The sequence below is a fragment of the Mus caroli genome, unplaced genomic scaffold (genome assembly GCF_978045245.1).
Source record: "Mus caroli unplaced genomic scaffold, Mus_caroli_1 scaffold_11, whole genome shotgun sequence".
Classification (NCBI taxonomy): domain Eukaryota; kingdom Metazoa; phylum Chordata; class Mammalia; order Rodentia; family Muridae; genus Mus; species Mus caroli.
In genome coordinates, this window is record NW_028227266.1 from 108,553,077 (window position 1) to 108,572,655 (window position 19,579).

The window sequence follows — 19,579 nt, forward strand, 5'->3', positions numbered from 1 at the left end:
CCACCCCCTTCTCTCTGCTTGCTATCTGTGGATCATGACAAATAGCTCTCAACTACTCCTGTTTCAGCCCGGGCTATATATATATATATATATATATATATATATAGTCCCTATTTCAAAAATTAATTTAATTAATTAATCAGAGTCTGGAGCAAGAATGGTGGCACATGCCTTTAATTTCAGCATTCGAGAGGCAGAGACAGAGGCAGATGGATCTGAATTCGAGGCCAGACTGGTCTACAGAGCGGGTTCGAGGACAGCTAGGGCTACACAGAGAAACCCAGTCTCGAAAAAGAAAAAAAGAAAGACAAAATCAGAGCCTGAAGTCCTGTGAAGGAAAAGAGGGATCCAGGATCCATGGTACTGTACCACACAGTTAGAGAAGAGCCAACGCCTGGTCCAGATGGCCTTCCCTAGTCTTTCTGTCTCCTAAAAAAAAAAAGTGCACAGCACTATGCTCAGTAGCTCAGACAGGTGTGTAGCACACGCTGTAGGAACTACACTACCCAGCATGCAACTGAAAAAGAGCGGGGCCTTTCGGTAGGGACTAGCGCCCCCACGGAGAGTTTCATTGACTCCTTTCTCATTTCAGCCACCTCCCAACTCTTCAGGCTTCGCCCCCACCGAGAGAGGGAGTGACCTCGAGGAGGCCCACGAGACGCTTCCTCCTTTCCTTCTCATTGGTCCGGCGCAGCTGTCATTCGGGAGCGAGGAGAAGTTTGCTTCCTGATTGGTGAATTCCGTTTGGCGCCAACTAGGAAAGGGGCGGGGCGGCGGCTAGCCTGAGTGTGCAGCAATTAACGCTAAGGCCACTTTGGTGGTGAGGGAAGTGAAGGTTCCTTCTCTGGGAGCCGGGTACGGAGCAAGGAGGGAGAAAAAAAGTGAGGCGAGTTAGTCCGAGCGGTGGCCTCAAGACTCTTCCTCCACGGAGTTTGTTTGGATTTAATCTTGAAGTTGCAGGCGCCCGCCCGCCTGCGGGCCTCGCGGGACAGAGAGGGAAGCACCGGTGCTTGTGCCTGGCGCCTGCCGAGTCCCCTACGCTCGCCCGTCCGCGCCGCTGCCCGTGGCGGCCGCGTCTCTGAACCGCGGGGTCGTGTTTGTGTTTGACCCGCGGGCGCTGGTGGCGTGGCACGCGGCTGAAGCCGGTGCCAGCGGGGCGGGGCCCGGCGCAGCGGAGGCGGAGGAAGACGGAGCGGGAGTCCGGGCAGGCCCGGCGGCGCCATGGAACTGGGCCCGGAGCCCCCCCACCGCCGCCGCCTGTTCTTCACTTGCAGCCCCACGCCTGCGCCGCAACCCACGGGGAATATGCTGTTTGGCGCGTCAGCTGCTGGCGGACTGTCCCCTGTCACCAACCTGACGGTCACCATGGACCAGCTGGAAGGGCTGGGCAGGTGAGAGACCGGCGAGCGATGCCCCAGGCCGCTGGCCTCTGGTCGGCCCTCGGGATGATCCAGCAGGAAGCAAGAGTCTGACCACTTGGTTGTGATGCTCCGACCCGGGATGGCCTGGCTAGGGCCCGCCATGTGCACCCTCCCTCCCGGGCGGAATGTTGGGCGGGAGAGGCCGTTCGGATAGTCCAGGGCTATCCTCAGCCAAGAGCCAGACCGGAGATCGAGGAAGCCTGCTGGGCATCCTGTCTTGTTCACCCCTTTCAGATTTCTCCTTACGCTGTCTCTATTCCAGAAAAGTCTTTGGAATCTACCCTTATGGGGGGCCGGGAGGGAGGGTGGGAATGGGTCCTCCTAGGCCCTTTTTGCCGAACCACCCGCGCCGGATCTTAGTTTCCTGTAAGCTTTGTTCCTTCTCAACAAAGGGACGTGGCATTTTCTTTTCTTGCATTTGTGTAAAATCTATGCAGCCACCTGGCCAGCACGTTTCTTGTATCTACCCATCTACTACCTTTTTAAGCTATCACTTTTTACCTAACTTTTCCATATTGGAAATCTTCGAGGACTTTGTAGTCCTACACCACTATCACTAACAAAAATGCTTAACATTATTTTTAGTGAAGTTGCTTTTCCGTCGGTGTTGGGTATTTCGCCTCTTAAACTTGTCCTGCGACTTTTGCAAACCCTGAAAAGCTGGGACTCCTGGCCTAGTCACCTTTGCCCTTACTCCTGGCTCACTCAGACCCTCAGACTGAGGCTCTCCTTTAAGGAAACCCAGCCCTTGCCACAGGCCTGTCTGACAATGTGGCCCAAGGCCAAACCACTCACTCCTTTCTTTGTTTAAATGCCAACTGGGGTATTCTGGGTGGCCAAGTGTGAGTGTGGGGTGTCCTTGACTCTCAAAGATGGTTTGTGGCAGCCTGGCTACTCCATGGCCTGTATGTCACCTTTTAAAAATCATGTGCTAGAAATTGCTCATGTGGAGGTGCCTCTCGGTTTCAGTGACTGTGAGAAACGAATGGAAGCGAGAAATAACAGCAGTCTTCAGAGAATGGGCTCCTCGGAATCGACCGATTCAGGTATTGCCTTTACTGTTCATGTGTACATATGTGCTCCGTGTGTGTAGGTGTGTGTTTAGATCAGAAGGCATCAGAGCCCCTGAAGCTGGAGTTATAGGCCATTGTGAGCTGACTGATATGGCTTCTGGGAACTGAATTTGCCCCCTCTACAGGAGCACCAAGTGCTATTAACCACTAAGCCACTTATTTTTAAGAATTTAATTAAATCAATTTATTTATTTTGAGATAGGGTCTCACCATGTAGATCACATTGGCGTCTTGCCTCTTGGGTGCTGTGGTTAAAGGCATGGGCCACCATCCATCCCCCTGTCCAATCCAGGTGTCCGTTCAGCCTTCACATTCATCTGGAGTCAGTCATTCGGGAAGCATCTTGCCTAGGAATTTAATTGGTAACAGTACACATAGAAATTGTGGTGTGGTGTGGAGTGACAAACACCCTTCAGTAGCGTACAGAGGGAGCTCCCGAGACAGTTCATGAAGAGAAGAAGCGCCAAATCTTTATTCCAGCTCTTTTTTTTTTTTTTTTTATGTGTGCTTTTATATATGTGGGTGTTGGCTCACATGCCTCTCATGTGTGCATGTGGTGTGTACTTTCCTTGAAGGCCAGGAGAGGGTGTCGGATCCCTTGGAACTGATTTACTGGCGTTAGCATGTGGTTGCTGGAAATTGAACTCAGGTCCTCTACAAGAGCAATTGTGCTCTTCTGAACCATCTCTCTAATGCTACTTTTTAAAGACGCAATGTCACTATATACACCAGATTGGCCTCCTGGAACTGAACTTAGCTGGTTGTATTTTTCATACTCCTAAATGAGTATATTTGAAAAAATAACTCTACAAAAACTTAGAGGGGTCAGTACTATCTGGTAGAAAAAAAATCAATCAATCAATCAATCTTGATATAGTTGGCCTCGTCGATCTTGTTTCCCTTGATGGTATTTGCAAATAGAGGGTCCATGGGTGTATTTAGAAAATGTTGCTTAACACCAGGATGTGTATTATTTCCTAAGAATTTTTGCTTTTATTTCTCAAAGGTTTCTGTCTAGATTCTCCTGGGCCCTTGGACAGTAAAGAAAAGTATGTATTCGTTACTTTAAAATTTTCTACTTAGAAGGAGAGTTTTCCTTAAGTAAGCCCAGTGGCACAGGCCTGCAGTCTCAGCTACTCGGGAAGTGTAAGCCCAGTGGCACAGGCCTGCAGTCTCAGCTACTCGGGAAGTGTAAGCCCAGTGGCACAGGCCTGCAGTCTCAGCTACGCGGGAAGTGTAAGCCCAGTGGCACAGGCCTGCAGTCTCAGCTACTCGGGAAGTTAAGGCAAAAGGATCAGATACTCAAGGCCTGTCTAGGCAATTTAGTAAAATCCTGTCTCAAAGAGTGATAGAGTGCTCAGCGTGGTGCGTGAGGCCCTAGAACCTCCCAAAAGGAACGTGTTGGTTAGCTTTTGATACGGAATCTCATTTTGAAGCCGTGGCTTGCTTGCCTGCCTGCCTCATGGGTGCTGGGTTAAAGGTATGCACTGTTGCTCCTGGTCAAAACTTTGTGAATAATGTTCTTCATACAGTGGACTCGAGCTCTGTGGTTAGCTGTGCCTGCTGAGTTGCTTGGATGCTAGAGACTACTGGGAATGGGTGCTGCTTCATACCAGCAGTTTGCAGGACTTCCCCCCTTTAGGTTAGCTGTAATTTTCCCCTGCTCTACTTTTTGACGTTAAGCCTTAAATGAACGGATGTATGTATTTTAGGAGACATCTTGGGGTTTGGTTTGGTTTGGGTTTTTTCGATCTGGGGTGCTCCTGAGACCAGAGAACACTATTCTTGTATATGCTACAATGAGAGCCATGCCATGCCTGTCCTCCTGCCCCTACTCTAGGTTGAGCAATGTGAATCTGCTCATATAAATATCTCTTTATTCTTATGTTTACCTTTTGATCTCATTACAGCCTTGAAATTTCCCTGATGAGAATAAATTCCCTACCTGTAAGTTCCGTTGTTGTTTTGAGCTAATACCTGTAAATTGCTCCATCAAACACCTTTCCCTACGTTGAGAAAGTGGGCATTGCTTTTCTACATCCCTGTAAACACATAGGCAGTAAGATATTACCTAGAGGAACTTCGACAGTAACAGCCTCTTGTGGACTTTGTACTCAACCTCAGTTTTATCAAACCAGGAAATGTTCTTTTTATGCAAATGTTACTCGGGGTTGGTCTGGCACTATATCATACCTACCAACAGAGCTATACGCCTAGTCTGATTAGGTGGAAGGCCATTCTGAGTTAAAGCAGGTTGAACCCCCTGGGCACTTATGTGGTGGTAAGCTAGTTTTCCAAACCCCACTTCATTTCTTTAAGAATTAAAGTTTTGACTGGCTATAATAGGTCAAACCTGTAATCTTAGCATTTGGGAGGCTGAGGCAGGAAGGTCATCTCAAGTTCAAGGCCAGCCTTGTCTTCAAAGTGAAACCTTATCTTAAAAAGAAAGAAAAAGGAAACCTGAGTTTTCCATTGTGCTTGCCTCTGTGAACTCAATTTCTCTGTTTTACTTTGGTAGCAGAAGCTCCTGGGATGTAGCCCAGCCCTGAAGAGGAGCCACTCTGATTCTCTAGACCACGACACCTTTCACCTCATCGACCAGGATGAAAATAAAGAAAATGTAAGCATAGCATCACCATGGTAACCCCAGCTGGAAGTGTCAGCAGCTGACAAGTGACATGGCCGGGCCGCCATCTAACCTGACTAATGGAAAGGCCACACCTAGCCTTTCAGTAGAGAAATCTGATTTTGAATCTTGCTTCTTCTACCTAGCTTTGTGATGCTGGAGTTTTGCTAGGCCAGCGCCTTTTTCTTGCACCTTATTTCCTGTCATGAGTATCTGTCACATTTATAAACCCTGGATTGAGATGCTAAAATCCAAAGCCATGCAAGTTCTGTGGAGAATATCTGAAATGGTTGCTTTAAGGATGGTGTGTTTTACCCAGAAGTCCATGTGCGCCCTGCCTGGCTCTCTCTCTAACTGTACAGGGCGTCGTGTCTAGAAGAGTTGGTCAGATTGATTGGCTTGCCTCTCGGCCACTCTATCTCCATATATTTGTTGTTTCCCATTTCCTGCTAAAATACCAGTCGATAACCCTTACAAAACCTACGTCCTTGTATGAAAGCAGATTTTGTCTGGCAACTTGGGGAGACATCATGAGGTATTCCGTGCAAATGGATTCCCTCCTTGACTGCTTGGAGCAGTTTGTCAACCTTTCCAGTACAACTGGACCAAAGTCTAGATGTGGCTCTTGACTCAAACTTGACTTCTCCCAAGGTTGTCTTCCTGGAAGCTTTGCTCTAAAGGAGAAATAGATAGATTAAATAACTTTCTGGAGTGGTCCTCTCTGGCTTCAAGATCTTAGGCACACCATTGAACCTGTAGATGGAGTTTTCTTACTGAACAGTCAGGTTGTATTTGATTAGATAAGCTTATGTTCAGAGAGTACTTAGTAATAAAAACTGATATTAGCAGCTACTGGTTTTAGTACTTAATAACAAGTGTGCTTATGTAACTTAAAGATAGGCATGCATCTTTCTGCACATGGTGTTCTGCTTTGGTGTATGTCTATGTACCATGTCTGTTCCAGGTGTCTGCAAAGGCCTGAAGAGGGTGTCAGATCCCCTGAAACAAATTACTGATGGTTGTAAGCCATCAGTAATTTGTGGGTACTGGGAATCAAACCTGGGTCTTTATGTTATGGGGGGTGCACATCTTTAATCCCAACACTTGGGAGACAGGCAGGTGGACAAGGGCAGCATGGTGTATAGACTGAGGTCCAGGACAGTCACGGCTCCAGGAAGAAATCCTGTCTCAGAATACAGAATGAATGAATGAATGAATGAATGAATGAATTGAAAGGAACTCTTACTGCTCTTACTGCTAAGCCATCTCTCTAGCCTCAACAAGTTTTCCTTAATTTTATTTCGTGAAAGAGAAAGCCTTCGGTGGGAGCGTGCCACGGTGCACATGAAGACAGGTCAGCTTTCAGGACTATGTTCTCTCTCCACCGTGTGGAGTTCGGGGATGGGATTCTGCTCGATCTTCAGGCTTCCCAGAAAGTGTATTTACCAGCCAAGCCACCCCACCAGCCCTAGAGCTCGTTTTATGGACAGTAGAAAATATTTCAAATATATTGTTTTGCAGGAAGCATTTGAATTTAAAAAGCCAATACGACCTGCATCTCGTCACATCCACGAGGAGGGTAAAGATCCCTTTACACACAGGCAGAATTCAGCCCCAGCTCGGATGGTACGTGTTTTGGCTTTCGTATTTACAGCATGGAGTGTGTGTGTGTGTGTGTGTGTGTGTGTGTGTGTGTGTGTGTGTGTGTATGTGTGTGTGTGTGCTGCATTTGGAAGGCAGAGGGAGGAGGACCAGGAGGAATATGGTAGAGTTTAGAACAAATTCCCCTTGTTTCCATTTGTCTGGAGTTACTTGGGCTTTCTTGAACTTTCTCTGGTCCGCTATTTTGTGATCCATAGACACTTGTATTTTCTTTCTTTTTTTTTTGGTTTTGGTTTTTCGAGACAGGGTTTCTCTGTATAGCCCTGGCTGTCCTGGAACTCACTTTGTAGACCAGGCTGGTCTCAAACTCAGAAATCCGCCTGCCTCTGCCTCCCAAGTGCTGGGATTAAAGACGTGTGCCACTACGCCCGGCTTGACACTTGTATTTTCAACAGGTTTAGCTGATCACAGCCTTCAGTACATGGCCTTAGTTCTCACTGCAAGATGAGCTCAGGAGCCAGGGAGTACAGTGCCCTCTCTGACTCTGAGGGTGCCAGGTTCACACAGTTCTCTCTTTCTCTCTCTCTCTCTCTCTTTTTCTTTCCTTCTTTCTTTCAGCGGTCCACCTAAGCAATCAAAGTGGTCTAGAGTTCTTGCTAATTTTGTCTTTCAGCTATCTTCAAATGAAAGTGAATCAGGAAATTTCAGTCCTCTTTTTACACCCCAGTCACCTGTAAAAGCCACTTTCTCCGATGAGGATGATGGCTTCATAGACCTTCTGGATGGCGAGAATATGAAGGTACCGTCTGTGGCTGTGGGTGTAGGTGTGTGTCTATTCATTCTAACGAGCCTGCAGAAGCCTCCTAAAACACAGTTCATTTTGTGAGAGTTCATTGACTCTTCTGTCTGTTTGGCTAAATCCAGCAGGGTGGTAGGTCAGATAATACTGGTAAGATCTTTCTTCATCCCCTGAGGGACACTAGCTATAGGGAAGGAGAAAGGCTTTGAGATGCTTCTGGAACTAAGATAGAGCATGTGCTTAGGGGAGTGTACAAGGCCTTAGGCTCAATCAATCCCTTGTACCAAGAAGATACTAGCCTGCTCTGGTGTTCCATGTCAGAAATTTTAACATTCAGGATGCTGAACTGAAGGACTGGAAGGACTGTCGTCAGTTCAAGGCTAGACAAATACACAGTAAGACTGTCTCCAAAACAAAACACAAAACTTCTTATCTAGGCTTATCTGGCATTTCTTAGGGGAGTTACCTGCAAAACATTTGGTTGCTGGGTCTTTTTCTTCTTCCTAGCCCCTCTGCTAGATGTATTTAAAAGCAGTTTTCTCTTGTTTCTAGAATGATGAGGAGACCCCATCATGCATGGCAAGCCTCTGGACAGCTCCGCTTGTCATGAGGAGACCTACAAACCTTGTAAGTTACTCAGCATGTGGAGTTCTGAGGAGCTGAGCCACTAAACAAAGTACTCCTTAACTATGTTGACCTTGGGGCTGGGTTTTAGACTAACTGCCATTCAAGTGGTTAGATTTTAATCCAAGGTTGGATCTGTTTCTGACCCTAAGGCTGATCGTTGCGGACTGTTTGACTCCCCTTCCCCGTGCTGCTCCAGCAGCAGCAGCTCCAGCACTCGGGCGGTGTTGAAGAGAACAGACCGGTCTCATGAGGAGTCTCCTCGAGGTACCAAGAGGAGGAAGAGTGTGCCCAGTCCTGTGAAGGCAGATGTTCTGGAGCCATCCCAGGTCAGTTATCTTCTCCCTTGATCCAGAGTCCTAACAACAACAGTCTTGGCTCTAAACGTTTCAACTTGCTCCTCCTGTCCTCACTAAGCCTTACTGCTCTTTTCTTTTGTTTTTTTTCTGAACAGGGTTTCTCTATATATCTGTGGCTGCCCTGGCACTCACTCTGTAGACCAGGCTGGCCTTGAACTCAAGAGATCTAACTGCCTCTGCTTCCCAAACGCTGGGATTAAAGGAGTGCACCACCACTGCCCAGCAAGCCTTGCTACTTTTATTTGCTTCTGTTTGTTTTTACTTAGAAGATTGTATCATTTGTTGCTAGGTTTTTATTTTGCTTTGGCTTTTGGGGCAGAGTCTTGTTTCAGGCTGGTCTGGAACTTGTGATCCTCCTGGTGCTTGGATTACAGGTGTGCACCACCATCCTGCATTCTTTGAGCATCTGTTCTCTTTTTGTCTGTCTTTTTAAGGAACTTGCGTCACTTGTCACATCTAGAGGTTCCTACTGTGGTCTATAGAGTCCAGGACTATTCTTTATCCCCTAGATAATCTCATAGGGGTAGAATTGCTGTGCCATGGACCAGGTGTACTGCTCAGTCTTGCAGATGCTGCCAGATCATTTTCCAGAGTGGTGTACTCAGTAGCAGTGCGTGAGCTGCATTCCTTCTGTTTCTGAGTAGTGGTTGGTAATGTGCTATTCATTTTAGGTGTTTGTATTAGTTTCATTTTGATTGCTGTGATAACACACCATAACTAAGGCAAGCTACAGAAAGGGGTTTTGGGCTTAAGGTTATTACCATCACTGAGGGGAAGCATGGCAGCAAGGCATGGGAGCAGAAAAAGCAGAATGTCCTGGGGGGGGGGGGGCATGAGGATTAGGTGTCCAAGGCTGGACATGGTGGAGCAGTGGAAAGTAGATCTCTGAGTTTGAGGCCAGCCTGGTCTACAGCAGAGTTCCAGGGCAGCGAGAGCTACACAGAGAAACTCTGTCTCAAAGCACAAAGAAGAGAAAAAGAAAAGAAGCCCAGTGGCAACTTCCTCTGGCTACGCCACCACTTCTCCTAGTCCCTTAAGCAGTGCCATCAATTGGGACCCCATATTAATGCTCCAGCTGTGGTCTCATCCATTGAAACCACCATAGTTTTCTAGTGATCAGATGGTATATGGACTTGGGGGAGTTGGCTCTTCTGTTACTGTGTGTAGGATTGTTGTCTGCATATATGTCTATACAACGTGCATGCCTGGTGCCCACAGGGTCAGAAGGCATTGGATCCCCTAGAACTGCAACCACTAACAGTGTAATCATCCACCGTGTGGTACTGGAGACAACAAAGAGTTCTGGAGCCATCTCTTCAGCCCCCATTATGTGGGGTTTTGCTTGTTTTTAGGGTGTGGGGTTTGTGTTTGCTTTGTGCTGAGGATTGAACCCAGGGCATTGTGCCTATTACTCAAGTGCTTGGTCACCAAACTCCATCTCTGCTCTTTCTGACTTTCCTATGCCATTCACTTATCAAGAGGTTGGGGTATAAATACCACAGTGCACATTTAGAGGTCAGAGAACTTTTCCTCTGTCTCTACCTCCCTTGTGCTAGAATCACAAGCCATACCCAGGTTTTTGTTTTGGTTTGACATTTTGTTGTGTATGTGTGTGTGCCTGTGCCATGGTGTACAAGAACCTATCTATAAAATAGAATGGCTCCAGCTTCTTGATATTGCTAAACAAAGGATAGATCTGTCTGCCTCTCTAATTTCCTATTTAAGGAAAGGGGGGGCATCAAAGAGTGCTGTCTGGGTCTCTCTCTACTCTAACCTGACAGACTGGGCTTGAGAAAAAATCTTAATGTGCCCACTCCCCTCTGCCCTTCTTTTAAATACTGTTGTGTTGCAAGTCCTGTGTGTGCTATAGCATGTGTGGAGGTCAGAGGACAACTGTGCAGCCTTGGTTCTCTCCACCATGGGATCCCAGGACTGTCAGGCACATACAAGTACTCTTACCCTCTGAGCACCTCACTGACATCATCGTGTCTTTGAAAGGTTTCCTGCTGTCCTTGGAAGAGAAAAAGAAATAGTTCAAAGTTCTAATCTTACGCCTGTTGCCTCTAGATTACAGTTCTCAGGCATGCTTACACAGTGGTTCCTTGTGTAGCTGTAGAGCAGAATCACAGAAGGCTATTTAGTTAGAAGCAATCCAAATGATCTTTACAACTCAAAGTTTGTTTTCTTACAAAAAACTTCCTTATCAGAAGTTCAGGAACTCTACTGAGATAAAGTAATTATGTGTTATTTTGTGAGATACATGACAATGATCTTCTATTACAGTGTCAGGTTCAGGTTTTTGATTTGGTTTTTGGTTTTTTTAATTTTTATTTTTAAGTCAGATTCTTGCCATGTATGGCCCTGGCTAGGCTCAACATTGTGGCAGTCCTCCTGCCTCTGGGATTATATGACGCCTGTCTTGGTATCACCTCAACAGTTTTCATTGTGAACAGTAAAAGAGGACAGGTGCTGGTTGGTGTGTCGGCATGCCAGTGATCTCTGTGCACTCTTGAGTTTGAGAAGAGCCTGGTCTACATTATCAAGTTCCAGGCCAACCAGAGATTTCAGGGAAATTCAACTAGTTACTAGATAGCATGGAACTATCCTTCCTCTGCTTAAGTCACAGTACAGCATCTTTTACTTACTATAGGCATTCATATTTCCGTTTCCTTTTCTTGGCATGGTAAAGGTAAATAGTTGTAGAGCTTTTAATCAAAAACCTGGTCTCATTCTCTACCTTGGATTTCTTACAGCTTCCATCCCAGTCTCTATCCCTGATGTCTTCCCCCAAAGGAACCATTGAGAACATTTTGGACAGTGACCCAAGAGACCTTATAGGAGATTTCTCCAAGGTAACTGCAAGCAGAGTCACTCTAGTCGGGTGGTGTTGGCAAGGGGTGCTAGAACCCCACTTACCTTGCTCCTTCCTTCCTTCCTTCCTTCCTTCCTTCCTTCCTTCCTTCCTTCCTTCCTCGAGGCAGCCCCTGGGTGCCTCCAAGGCAACAGTTTTAAAAGTAAAAGCTAAAGAACAATCAGCTCAGCTGAACTTGTCAGGATGAGGCACATGGTGGTCATGAGACTTGCTGGCTCGGTGGTTTCCTGTACAGTTACCCACCTTCACTCTGACCAGTGTGTCAGTTTGTCTGGGAAAGCATGAGCCTGCGCTATGGTACAGTACAGCTGGCCATGATGGCCCACATCATTAATCTTAGCACTTGTAAGGCAGAGCTAGACAGACTGAAGCCAGCCTGGTCTATACAGTAACTTCAAGGACCAGGGCTATATATATAGAGAGAGACCCTGTCTAAAAAGAACAAAACAAGGAAGAACAAGGAGTTTTTGAGGGGGAAAAACAGGCAAAGCCCTTGGTTTGTCTTGTGGTCAGTGGTGGGTAATGTCTTAATTTATCCAGTTCTTCTTTCTCTAAGTAGCACTGAGGTGTTCATCTTGGTTAGGTTTGGGCCACGATGTTTTTCTATTCTCACTACCTAACTCCATCCTGAGCAACCAGGTGCTTATCACATGAGCATGGTGTCTCACTTGCCAAGGCGTGGCCTCACTATTTTACCCACATTAACCTAGCTCTACTGCCGCAGCCTAAAGTACCTCGCCCACTGTCTTTGTGGTTTTATTTGTTACAGAACCTCATATCCTAAGTTGGCTCCAAACTCCAAACTAGGGATGCTCTTGAACTTGTATCCTCCTTCCAAATGCTGTTATTATATTCCCGACTCACACCTGCTCTCCTCACTGCATGTGTGTTTGCTGTTCCAGACACAGTTCCTCTATGTAGTCCTGACTGTCCTGGAACTCGTGTTGTAGTCCCTACTGGCTTTGAACTCAGAGATCACCTGCCTCTGCCTCCTCCCAACCCCTAGTGCTGGGACTAAACTTGTGTACCACAACAGCCTGACTGTCCTCACTGCATTTAAGTGATTTCTCATACAAAGATGAGAATTCCTGATAAAAACAGGAGGGGGGAAAAAAAGGTGCCTGGTGGTGCTGCAGCTGCTGCACACCTTTAATCTCAGCATTCCAACAGCAGGTAGGTCTCTGTGTCTAAGGGTACATAGAGAAACCCTGTCTTGAAAAACAAAACAAAACAGTAACAAAAAAGCCAGTGGAAAAAGGAAATCACCTGTGATTTCTGTGTTCAAATCTAGACTGAGGAGTCCTTAGGTAGTAAGACCCAGAGGATAAGCATAGTGATATACTATCTTATCCCAGAAGCAGGCACATCTCTGAGTTTGGAGCTAGACTGGTCTACAATAATGAAAACATGTCTCCTTAAACAATAATAATTCAATATCTAGATGTTAGTTAAGTGCATAGAAAGGTAATTAGCATATAGTATTGACTTATGTTTGTTTCTCAGTTTGTTTTTTAAGCTGCTTCCTACCACACAGGCAGCAGAATAAACCTTAATATTTGCAAGCTTTCACATTCCTCTAAATATCTTCTGTTTCCTTTTTTCCTTTTCTAAAGGGTTATCTCTTTAATACAGTCTCTGGGAAGCATCAGGATTTGAAATATATTTCTCCAGAAATTGTAAGTCAGGCTTTTGGAACCCACTGCACTTGGGGGGTTGGAATCTTGTTACCTGACAGCAAATGACACCCTCCTTCCTCTCTCTTCATAGATGGCATCTGTTTTGAATGGCAAGTTTGCCAATCTCATTAAAGAGTTTGTTATCATTGACTGCCGATACCCATATGAATATGAAGGAGGTCACATCAAGGTTTGGATTCTTGAGACTTGTTATCTTGGGAGTCTTAGAAGGTGGGATAGTGACATCTCTTGGCTGACGGCCAATATACACAAACTGAATGAATATTCCCACCAGTTCCACTTCACTCCCTCATACTGTCCTGTTTCAGGGCATTTCTAGGTGGCATCCCTGATGTCTAAGCTATTCAGTGGGGCCACAAAGAATCCCACAGCATTTGGGATATTTAAATGTTGAATGTTTGAGCACCCCAGAGCTCCTGAGTAAAAGAAGCCAGTTTGGCAACATGCCCTGGTATCTGTACCAAGGCTCTGCTGTTGAGTCTGGCTGCCTACCTTGGGAAGGGACATGTTGGAACACAAGATTTCTAGAAGGAAGGAGCTGGTCATGCCTGTTTAGTATTACCATAAAAAGCAGGATTTAAATGTGAGTGGGGATTAGCTTCTGGCTTTATGAAGTGACATTTAGAAATGGCCAAAGTATATAGATCTACAGAGAAAGCCTCACTGACATAACAGAGGCAGGTGGTCTACTGCACTGCTGGGCCATGGGACCTACAGACTCCTGGGTGTGGCTTAGGTGCTCAGTGTCTGCTGTCTTCACAGGGTGCCGTGAATTTGCACATGGAAGAAGAGGTTGAAGACTTCTTACTCAAGAACCCTATTGTGCCTACTGATGGCAAGCGTGTCATTGTCGTATTCCACTGTGAGTTTTCCTCTGAAAGAGGCCCTCGAATGTGAGTACCACAGAGAATAAATAAGGCTTTGGGGCGGAGGCTTCCTGACAGTGGAGAGCAGGGTATACGGCACAACCCTAACACACAGGCACCTTTCACAAAGTCACAAGACGCTCCAGTGCTGCTCCAGTCTACACATTATGTGTATACATGGCTTTTGTGGAAACTATAATTCCCTTTATAACATAGTTTCCCTTAGTTGGACTTCTGTCCACTGATTTGTCTTTCAAACAGCCTTTTTTTTTTCCCCTTCATAAAAGGCACCCAGCCAAATAGACATTTTTACGATTAGTATTTATTTTATACTTTGTGCATGCGCAAAGTGCCCTACCATAGTGTGTATATGGAGTTCAGAAGTCAGCTTGGGGGAGTGCTCTGCTATGTGGATTTCTGAAATCAAACTCAGGTCGTCGAGCAGCTTTTACCCATCTTGCTCTCCCAAACATTTTTCCCCCTTTCTTGGTGGAGAAGGGGTTCAAGGTAGTGTTTCTCTGTTGAGCCCTGAATGTTCTGGAACTCAGGACACGTAGATGATGCTAGCCTCCGACCCAAAGATTGCCTTCATTGCCTCCTGGGTGCTTGGTATAGAGGCCTGTGACACTACCACCCAGCCCAGACATATTTCTTGAATGTAGTTGATGAACTTAACGTTTACGTTTTGATTGCAAATGATTTTCAGGCTCCTCCAGTTCAATCTTACGGTGATACCAGTTGTAACTTTGTAGTATCACCATGGGTTCAGCCTCTTTCCAAATGACTCACTGTTGTTGGTCCTTCATATTGATTTTTACTTCGGCTCTCCCAGTTTCCCCCACTATATTGAGTTCTACCGACCAGTCTCATAACATCCAAGCAGTTGTTCCTTAAGCAAAGGGCAGAAAAGTCTGGAGAGCTTCCTCTGCAGATGTTGATGTGGTGGCGATACTCTAAAACAGCATCTGGCATGGTGGTGCATGTCTGGTTCCAGCCCTGAGGAAGCTAAGGCCTCTAATCAGAAGTGTAAAGCCAGCCTGAGCTGCACGCGGGCCTATGATAAAGAAGCACACTAACGTACTGTTAGGCTAGGAGTGTGGCTCATGTCAGATAGAGCACTTCTAGTATTTGTGAGGTCCTGGGTTCAAGGGCAGGTATGATGGCACATGCCTTTAATTTCAGCACTCAGATTCAAGGTCAGTCTAGACTACTAGGATCTCACTACAGTGACATAGTGAGATCCTGTCACCCAAACAACAACAAACAACCCACCCATTTGAGTAGGACCTGAATATTCACACATGAATGGAGATAGTGGGGACTTGTATCCACTCTCAAATTCTTACTATTATTTAACACTAACAATATAGCAAACCAAAAATCTAGCTTCCTGGAGGGACACTTCAGAGTAGACAAGAGGCAGATAAGCATATTTTTAAAACTTAGAATTGTACAAAATGTTCACAAGTCCTTCAAAATGAGGTCAATGAGTGGAAGCTCCCAGATAGAGGACAGGAGACAAGTGGGGTGAATGAGATGTGAGGTGGCACACAGTAGGACACTGAAAACTGTGGCTTGCATGCCGCTCGGGCAGAGTGCAGAGAGACACAGGGTTCTAGTAGCTACCGGGGAAGTAGAAGGCCTTGTCTGTTTAAAGGCACAAGAAGGAAGAATTCGGGCTGGTGAGATGGCTCAGTGGGTAAGAGCACCGGACTGCTCTTCCAGAGGTCCAGAGTTCAAATCCCAGCAACCACATGGTGGCTCACAACCATCCATAACGAGATCTGGCGCCCTCTTCTGGAGCGTCTGAGGACATAAATAAATAAAATCTTAAAAAAAAAAAAAAAAAAAAAAAAGAAGGAAGAATTCTACTTGGGTGAGAGGAGCTGAATGAGGGGGCCATAGGACAGAATGGAGAGCACGCTGGCTCTAAGCTATTTCTGCAGATGGTGTCGGCAGCAGGCAGGTGGAAGGAGTGCCAGGACACCACCTGTGTTGCGTCCTGTCCCCTAGCCTGAAGGAGGTGACCCGACTGTGTCCTTCACTTCTTTTCACTAGGTGCCGATATGTGAGAGAAAGAGATAGGCTTGGCAATGAGTACCCCAAGCTCCACTACCCTGAGCTGTATGTCCTGAAGGGGGGATACAAGGAGTTCTTTTTGAAGTGCCAGGTGAGATGTCTGTGAGCATGTCCCCGCGCCCCCATGCTGGGCCATTGGGTCAGTTGGGGCTGCTGCTTGCCGGGGTCTGGGGGCACACTATGCATCTGCTAAGTGCCAGGCTCCTGTGGAGCTCACTGGTACCTGCTTGCTGCCTTCCCAGCCTTGCAGCTCTAGGCAGAGGAAGCCAGATGATATGAGGCAGGCATATCCTGACCGTGTCCTCTCTTGTTCCTTTAGTCTCACTGTGAACCCCCCAGCTACCGGCCAATGCACCATGAAGACTTTAAAGAAGACCTAAAGAAATTCCGCACCAAGAGCCGGACCTGGGCAGGAGAAAAGAGCAAAAGAGAGATGTACAGTCGCCTGAAGAAGCTCTGAAGCCAAATGGCAGCAGCCTGAGCTTCCCTCTGCCCTGTCCCTTTTCCCTTTGCTGCAGAGCAGTAAGCAAAGGGGCCAGCTGTACAGTACCTGGAGAAAGACCTGGGCCTTGCATTCCTTGGACCTGTCTCCTACACTCCCAGGTTGGAGCCTAGGGCATCCTGCCGTTAAACTCTTCTGTTCTGTAAGAGTCCTTCCCTGTCAGGACTGTCTGCCAAAGCTGGACAAGCACAGCACAGACTGGAGTCTGGAACACCGTGTTAGGCTGCTCTCACTGAGCAGCCCATGAAGAAGTACTCAGGCCTTATTGGGCAGACCCTGGCCTGTCACAAGGAGAGAAAAGCCACCCAAGTGCTGATGGCTAAATACCAAAGATAGGCTGGAAGGGAGGAGAGGGCCTCGTGGATGACTCTTTAATTTATTCAGCTTCATCAATTATTTTATTATTGTTTTAATTCAAGACTTTTACTTTTCTGCTTCATTAAGTCAAAATACTGCCATTCTAGGTAGAGTTTTATCATCCTAGGAGCTACCTCTACTTTTAATTTTTAAAAAAATGGGGCAGGGATAAGAAAAAAAGCAAACCTGTTAAGTTGTGGACAGCGCAAGGAGCTCAGTCACCCCTAGGAGGCGCTGCAGACCGGTATTGCTGCTACTCAAAGTCAAGGACTGAGATGCTGGTAAGAGCCTGCACCAGATCCAGGCTTGGCTACAGGACATAAGCTAACCTTCCCAGACCTACTTCTGCATTTTGCAGTGTCCCTCGGGGAAGTCTTGTCTCCACTCCTCACCCCAGGTCCCCATGACAGTGGCTGGTGTAGGAGTCACAGGAAGGCACTTCAGGCAGCTTCCATCAGGCCAGTACTGGAATGCTGTAGTGTGCCCCAAGGTGGAAGAGGGGAGACATGAAAGAGTGGAGTCCACAGAGTAAGGGAGGAGCATGCCCACTGAATGTCCTTTAAAAAAAAAAGTCATTTTATGAGTCGGAATATCCAATCAGTGTTGGGTGGGCACCCGAGGGTGAGCAGGGTGACGGGAAGCCCAGGCTGTTAGGTGGGAGGCCTGGATCCTGGCCTACAGACAACTGTGGAATTTCTCAGGAGGGCGTAGTAAATTTTGAAGTCAAAGGTTCTGAGTTTATCATGTTTTAATTTGAGGGTCAGAGAGTGGTGAATCACATCAGTTACCCCCTAATCTAATCCCATGGAAGTGAGGCTCTCGGAAACGCCTCTCGTCTGAGGGGCCAGGCTGCTTTGATTCTGCACAGCCTGTTTTGGTGCCTGCCTGTTGATATGCTTGGGCACCAGCCTCTGCCGTCTTTGCTCCATTGGGGTCTAGCCAGGTTTTCCTTAGGCAGAGTCTCCCCCCCCCCCCTCTGCTTTCTATTCTGGGGGTGGGGAGGGAATCAGTGATAGTGAAGATCGCTAGTTGCTTTGTTATGGGTTTGAGTTGCATTTGGCTATTAAACAAATCTTGTTTGAAAATATGTGGAGAGCAAGGGAATGAGCAGCCCCTGGTCTGGTGCGTTGAAGTATGTCCCAGTTGGTCCCTGGTCTGGTGTGTTGAAGTATGTCCCAGTTGGTCCCTGGTCTGGTTGGTAGAGATTCTGTTTCCAGGAGAATGACTTTCAGATTGTACCAGCATAGCTAGCATTGTTAACCAACAGTTGCAGGCTCTGCAAATAAAAGTGATCTTGAACCCATGTTCTCTGCCTAGTTCCTAATACACTCAACTGGGAGTCTCATTTGCCTTTAGGGTCCCAGGGTCACATAACTAAATTAAGCCAGCCATATTTCTTCAAGAGGATATTAAAAAAAAAAATTCAGTTTGCCTTTAGGAATAGCCGAAACAATCCCCCAAAAACAGGTGGCTGACAGGATGAAATGGCCTTCTCGGTCAGTCAGAGTCGCGTGATGGGACCTATTAAAATCGTTTTCTGAGTATGCCATGTGGTCGTACAGCCCACTCCTTAGGGAGCTAAAGGCCTGCCTGAGGATTGGAGTTCAAGGCCATCCCCACGTGATAGAGAAACAACTCTCATGAGTTACCCTCTGGCTTCCACATACAGTCTGTGGCATGTGTGTTCATACCAAGTAAGTTTTAAATGTAAATTCCTCCAACGTTAGCACTTGGGCCAAGGTAGGAGGATATCAAATTCAGGACCAACCTGATCTCAAAGAGATTCCAAGGCCTGGGGGGTACCTCGGTGGTAGAGTGCTGTCTGGCATCTTCAGTTACACATGCCAGTCCCTGAACGGGAAACAGGAGGAGAGAAACTGTAAAGGTGGTCTTTATCCTGACAACTTTTTGTTTGATATTTCAAAGGAAATATTGGGGGGAAAGTGAGGGAAGGCTATTGATAGCCAGGGTGGGTGTGAACAGTGGACTAGCCAGGTATCCTAGATGACTGGGGTAGCCTGCTGTAGGGAAATAGCCAGGCTCTAAACATTAACTCATCCCAAGCAAACCAAGAGCCAGACAAGGTGAATAATTGAGGCAGAAACTGACAGCAGACGGGGCCAGGACTGGTGAACTGGGATCCTTCTCCACTCTGAGAGAAAACCTTAAGACCTTGGGCAAGCAGAGACTCCTAGAGGTGCAGAGCCCCTGGCTGAACTAGGGCTCCCAGAACAGCACAAACAGTCCCTCTGATGACCCTGGGAAGCCAGCCCAGCTCTCCAGTCAGCCTCTGCTGGTAGGACTCCCCTTTGTCTTCTCAGATTTCAGTCAGCACTTAACTGCTGCCATAGCTACACTGTGGCCACAAGATGGTGGTGGTGGTGTACCCAGGTTCCCTTCAGAGGGCTTGCAACTCCTCCCAGGAAGGCAGTTGAGAGGTGAAGCCTGGGCCTTCCTTGTAGCTCAGGTTAACTTAGCTGTTAGTCCCCAGTCCCTTATGGTGTATTCGAATGACACAGTGAAGGGATCCACTTCAGTCTGCTCTTGTTAAATCACTTATTATTTCTAAGACATCTGTGTGAAGATGTCAGATTCCCTGGAGCTGGAGTCAGACAGTGGTGGGCAGAGGTGCAAGTGTTGGGAATTGAATCTAGGTCCGCTGTAAGAGCAGCCAGCGTACCCCTAACCACAGAGCTATCCAG

General features: G+C 46.9%; 1 protein-coding gene across 3 annotated transcripts; it reads left to right on the forward strand.

Annotated features, from left to right (window-relative positions):
* Positions 1 to 754: 754 nt before the first annotated feature.
* Cdc25a (cell division cycle 25A) lies at positions 755 to 18,180 on the forward strand. 3 transcript variants are annotated; one of them, XM_021172062.3, is made up of 15 exons: positions 763 to 1,391; positions 2,391 to 2,467; positions 3,501 to 3,543; positions 4,405 to 4,441; positions 5,016 to 5,114; positions 6,642 to 6,746; positions 7,396 to 7,521; positions 8,074 to 8,148; positions 8,298 to 8,474; positions 11,258 to 11,356; positions 12,990 to 13,052; positions 13,144 to 13,242; positions 13,836 to 13,966; positions 15,998 to 16,109; positions 16,338 to 18,180. In XM_021172062.3, exons 1-15 carry the CDS (start codon positions 1,222 to 1,224, stop codon positions 16,476 to 16,478), a joined length of 1,554 nt encoding a protein of 517 aa, XP_021027721.2. In that variant the 5' UTR covers positions 763 to 1,221; the 3' UTR covers positions 16,479 to 18,180. The 3 variants fall into 3 exon arrangements, with proteins under 3 accessions (XP_085684172.1, XP_021027721.2, XP_021027720.1); XM_021172061.3 differs by having other exon boundaries at positions 766 to 1,391; positions 5,013 to 5,114; XM_085828046.1 differs by lacking the exon at positions 15,998 to 16,109 and having other exon boundaries at positions 755 to 1,391; positions 5,013 to 5,114.
* The last annotated feature ends 1,399 nt before the right edge of the window (positions 18,181 to 19,579 follow it).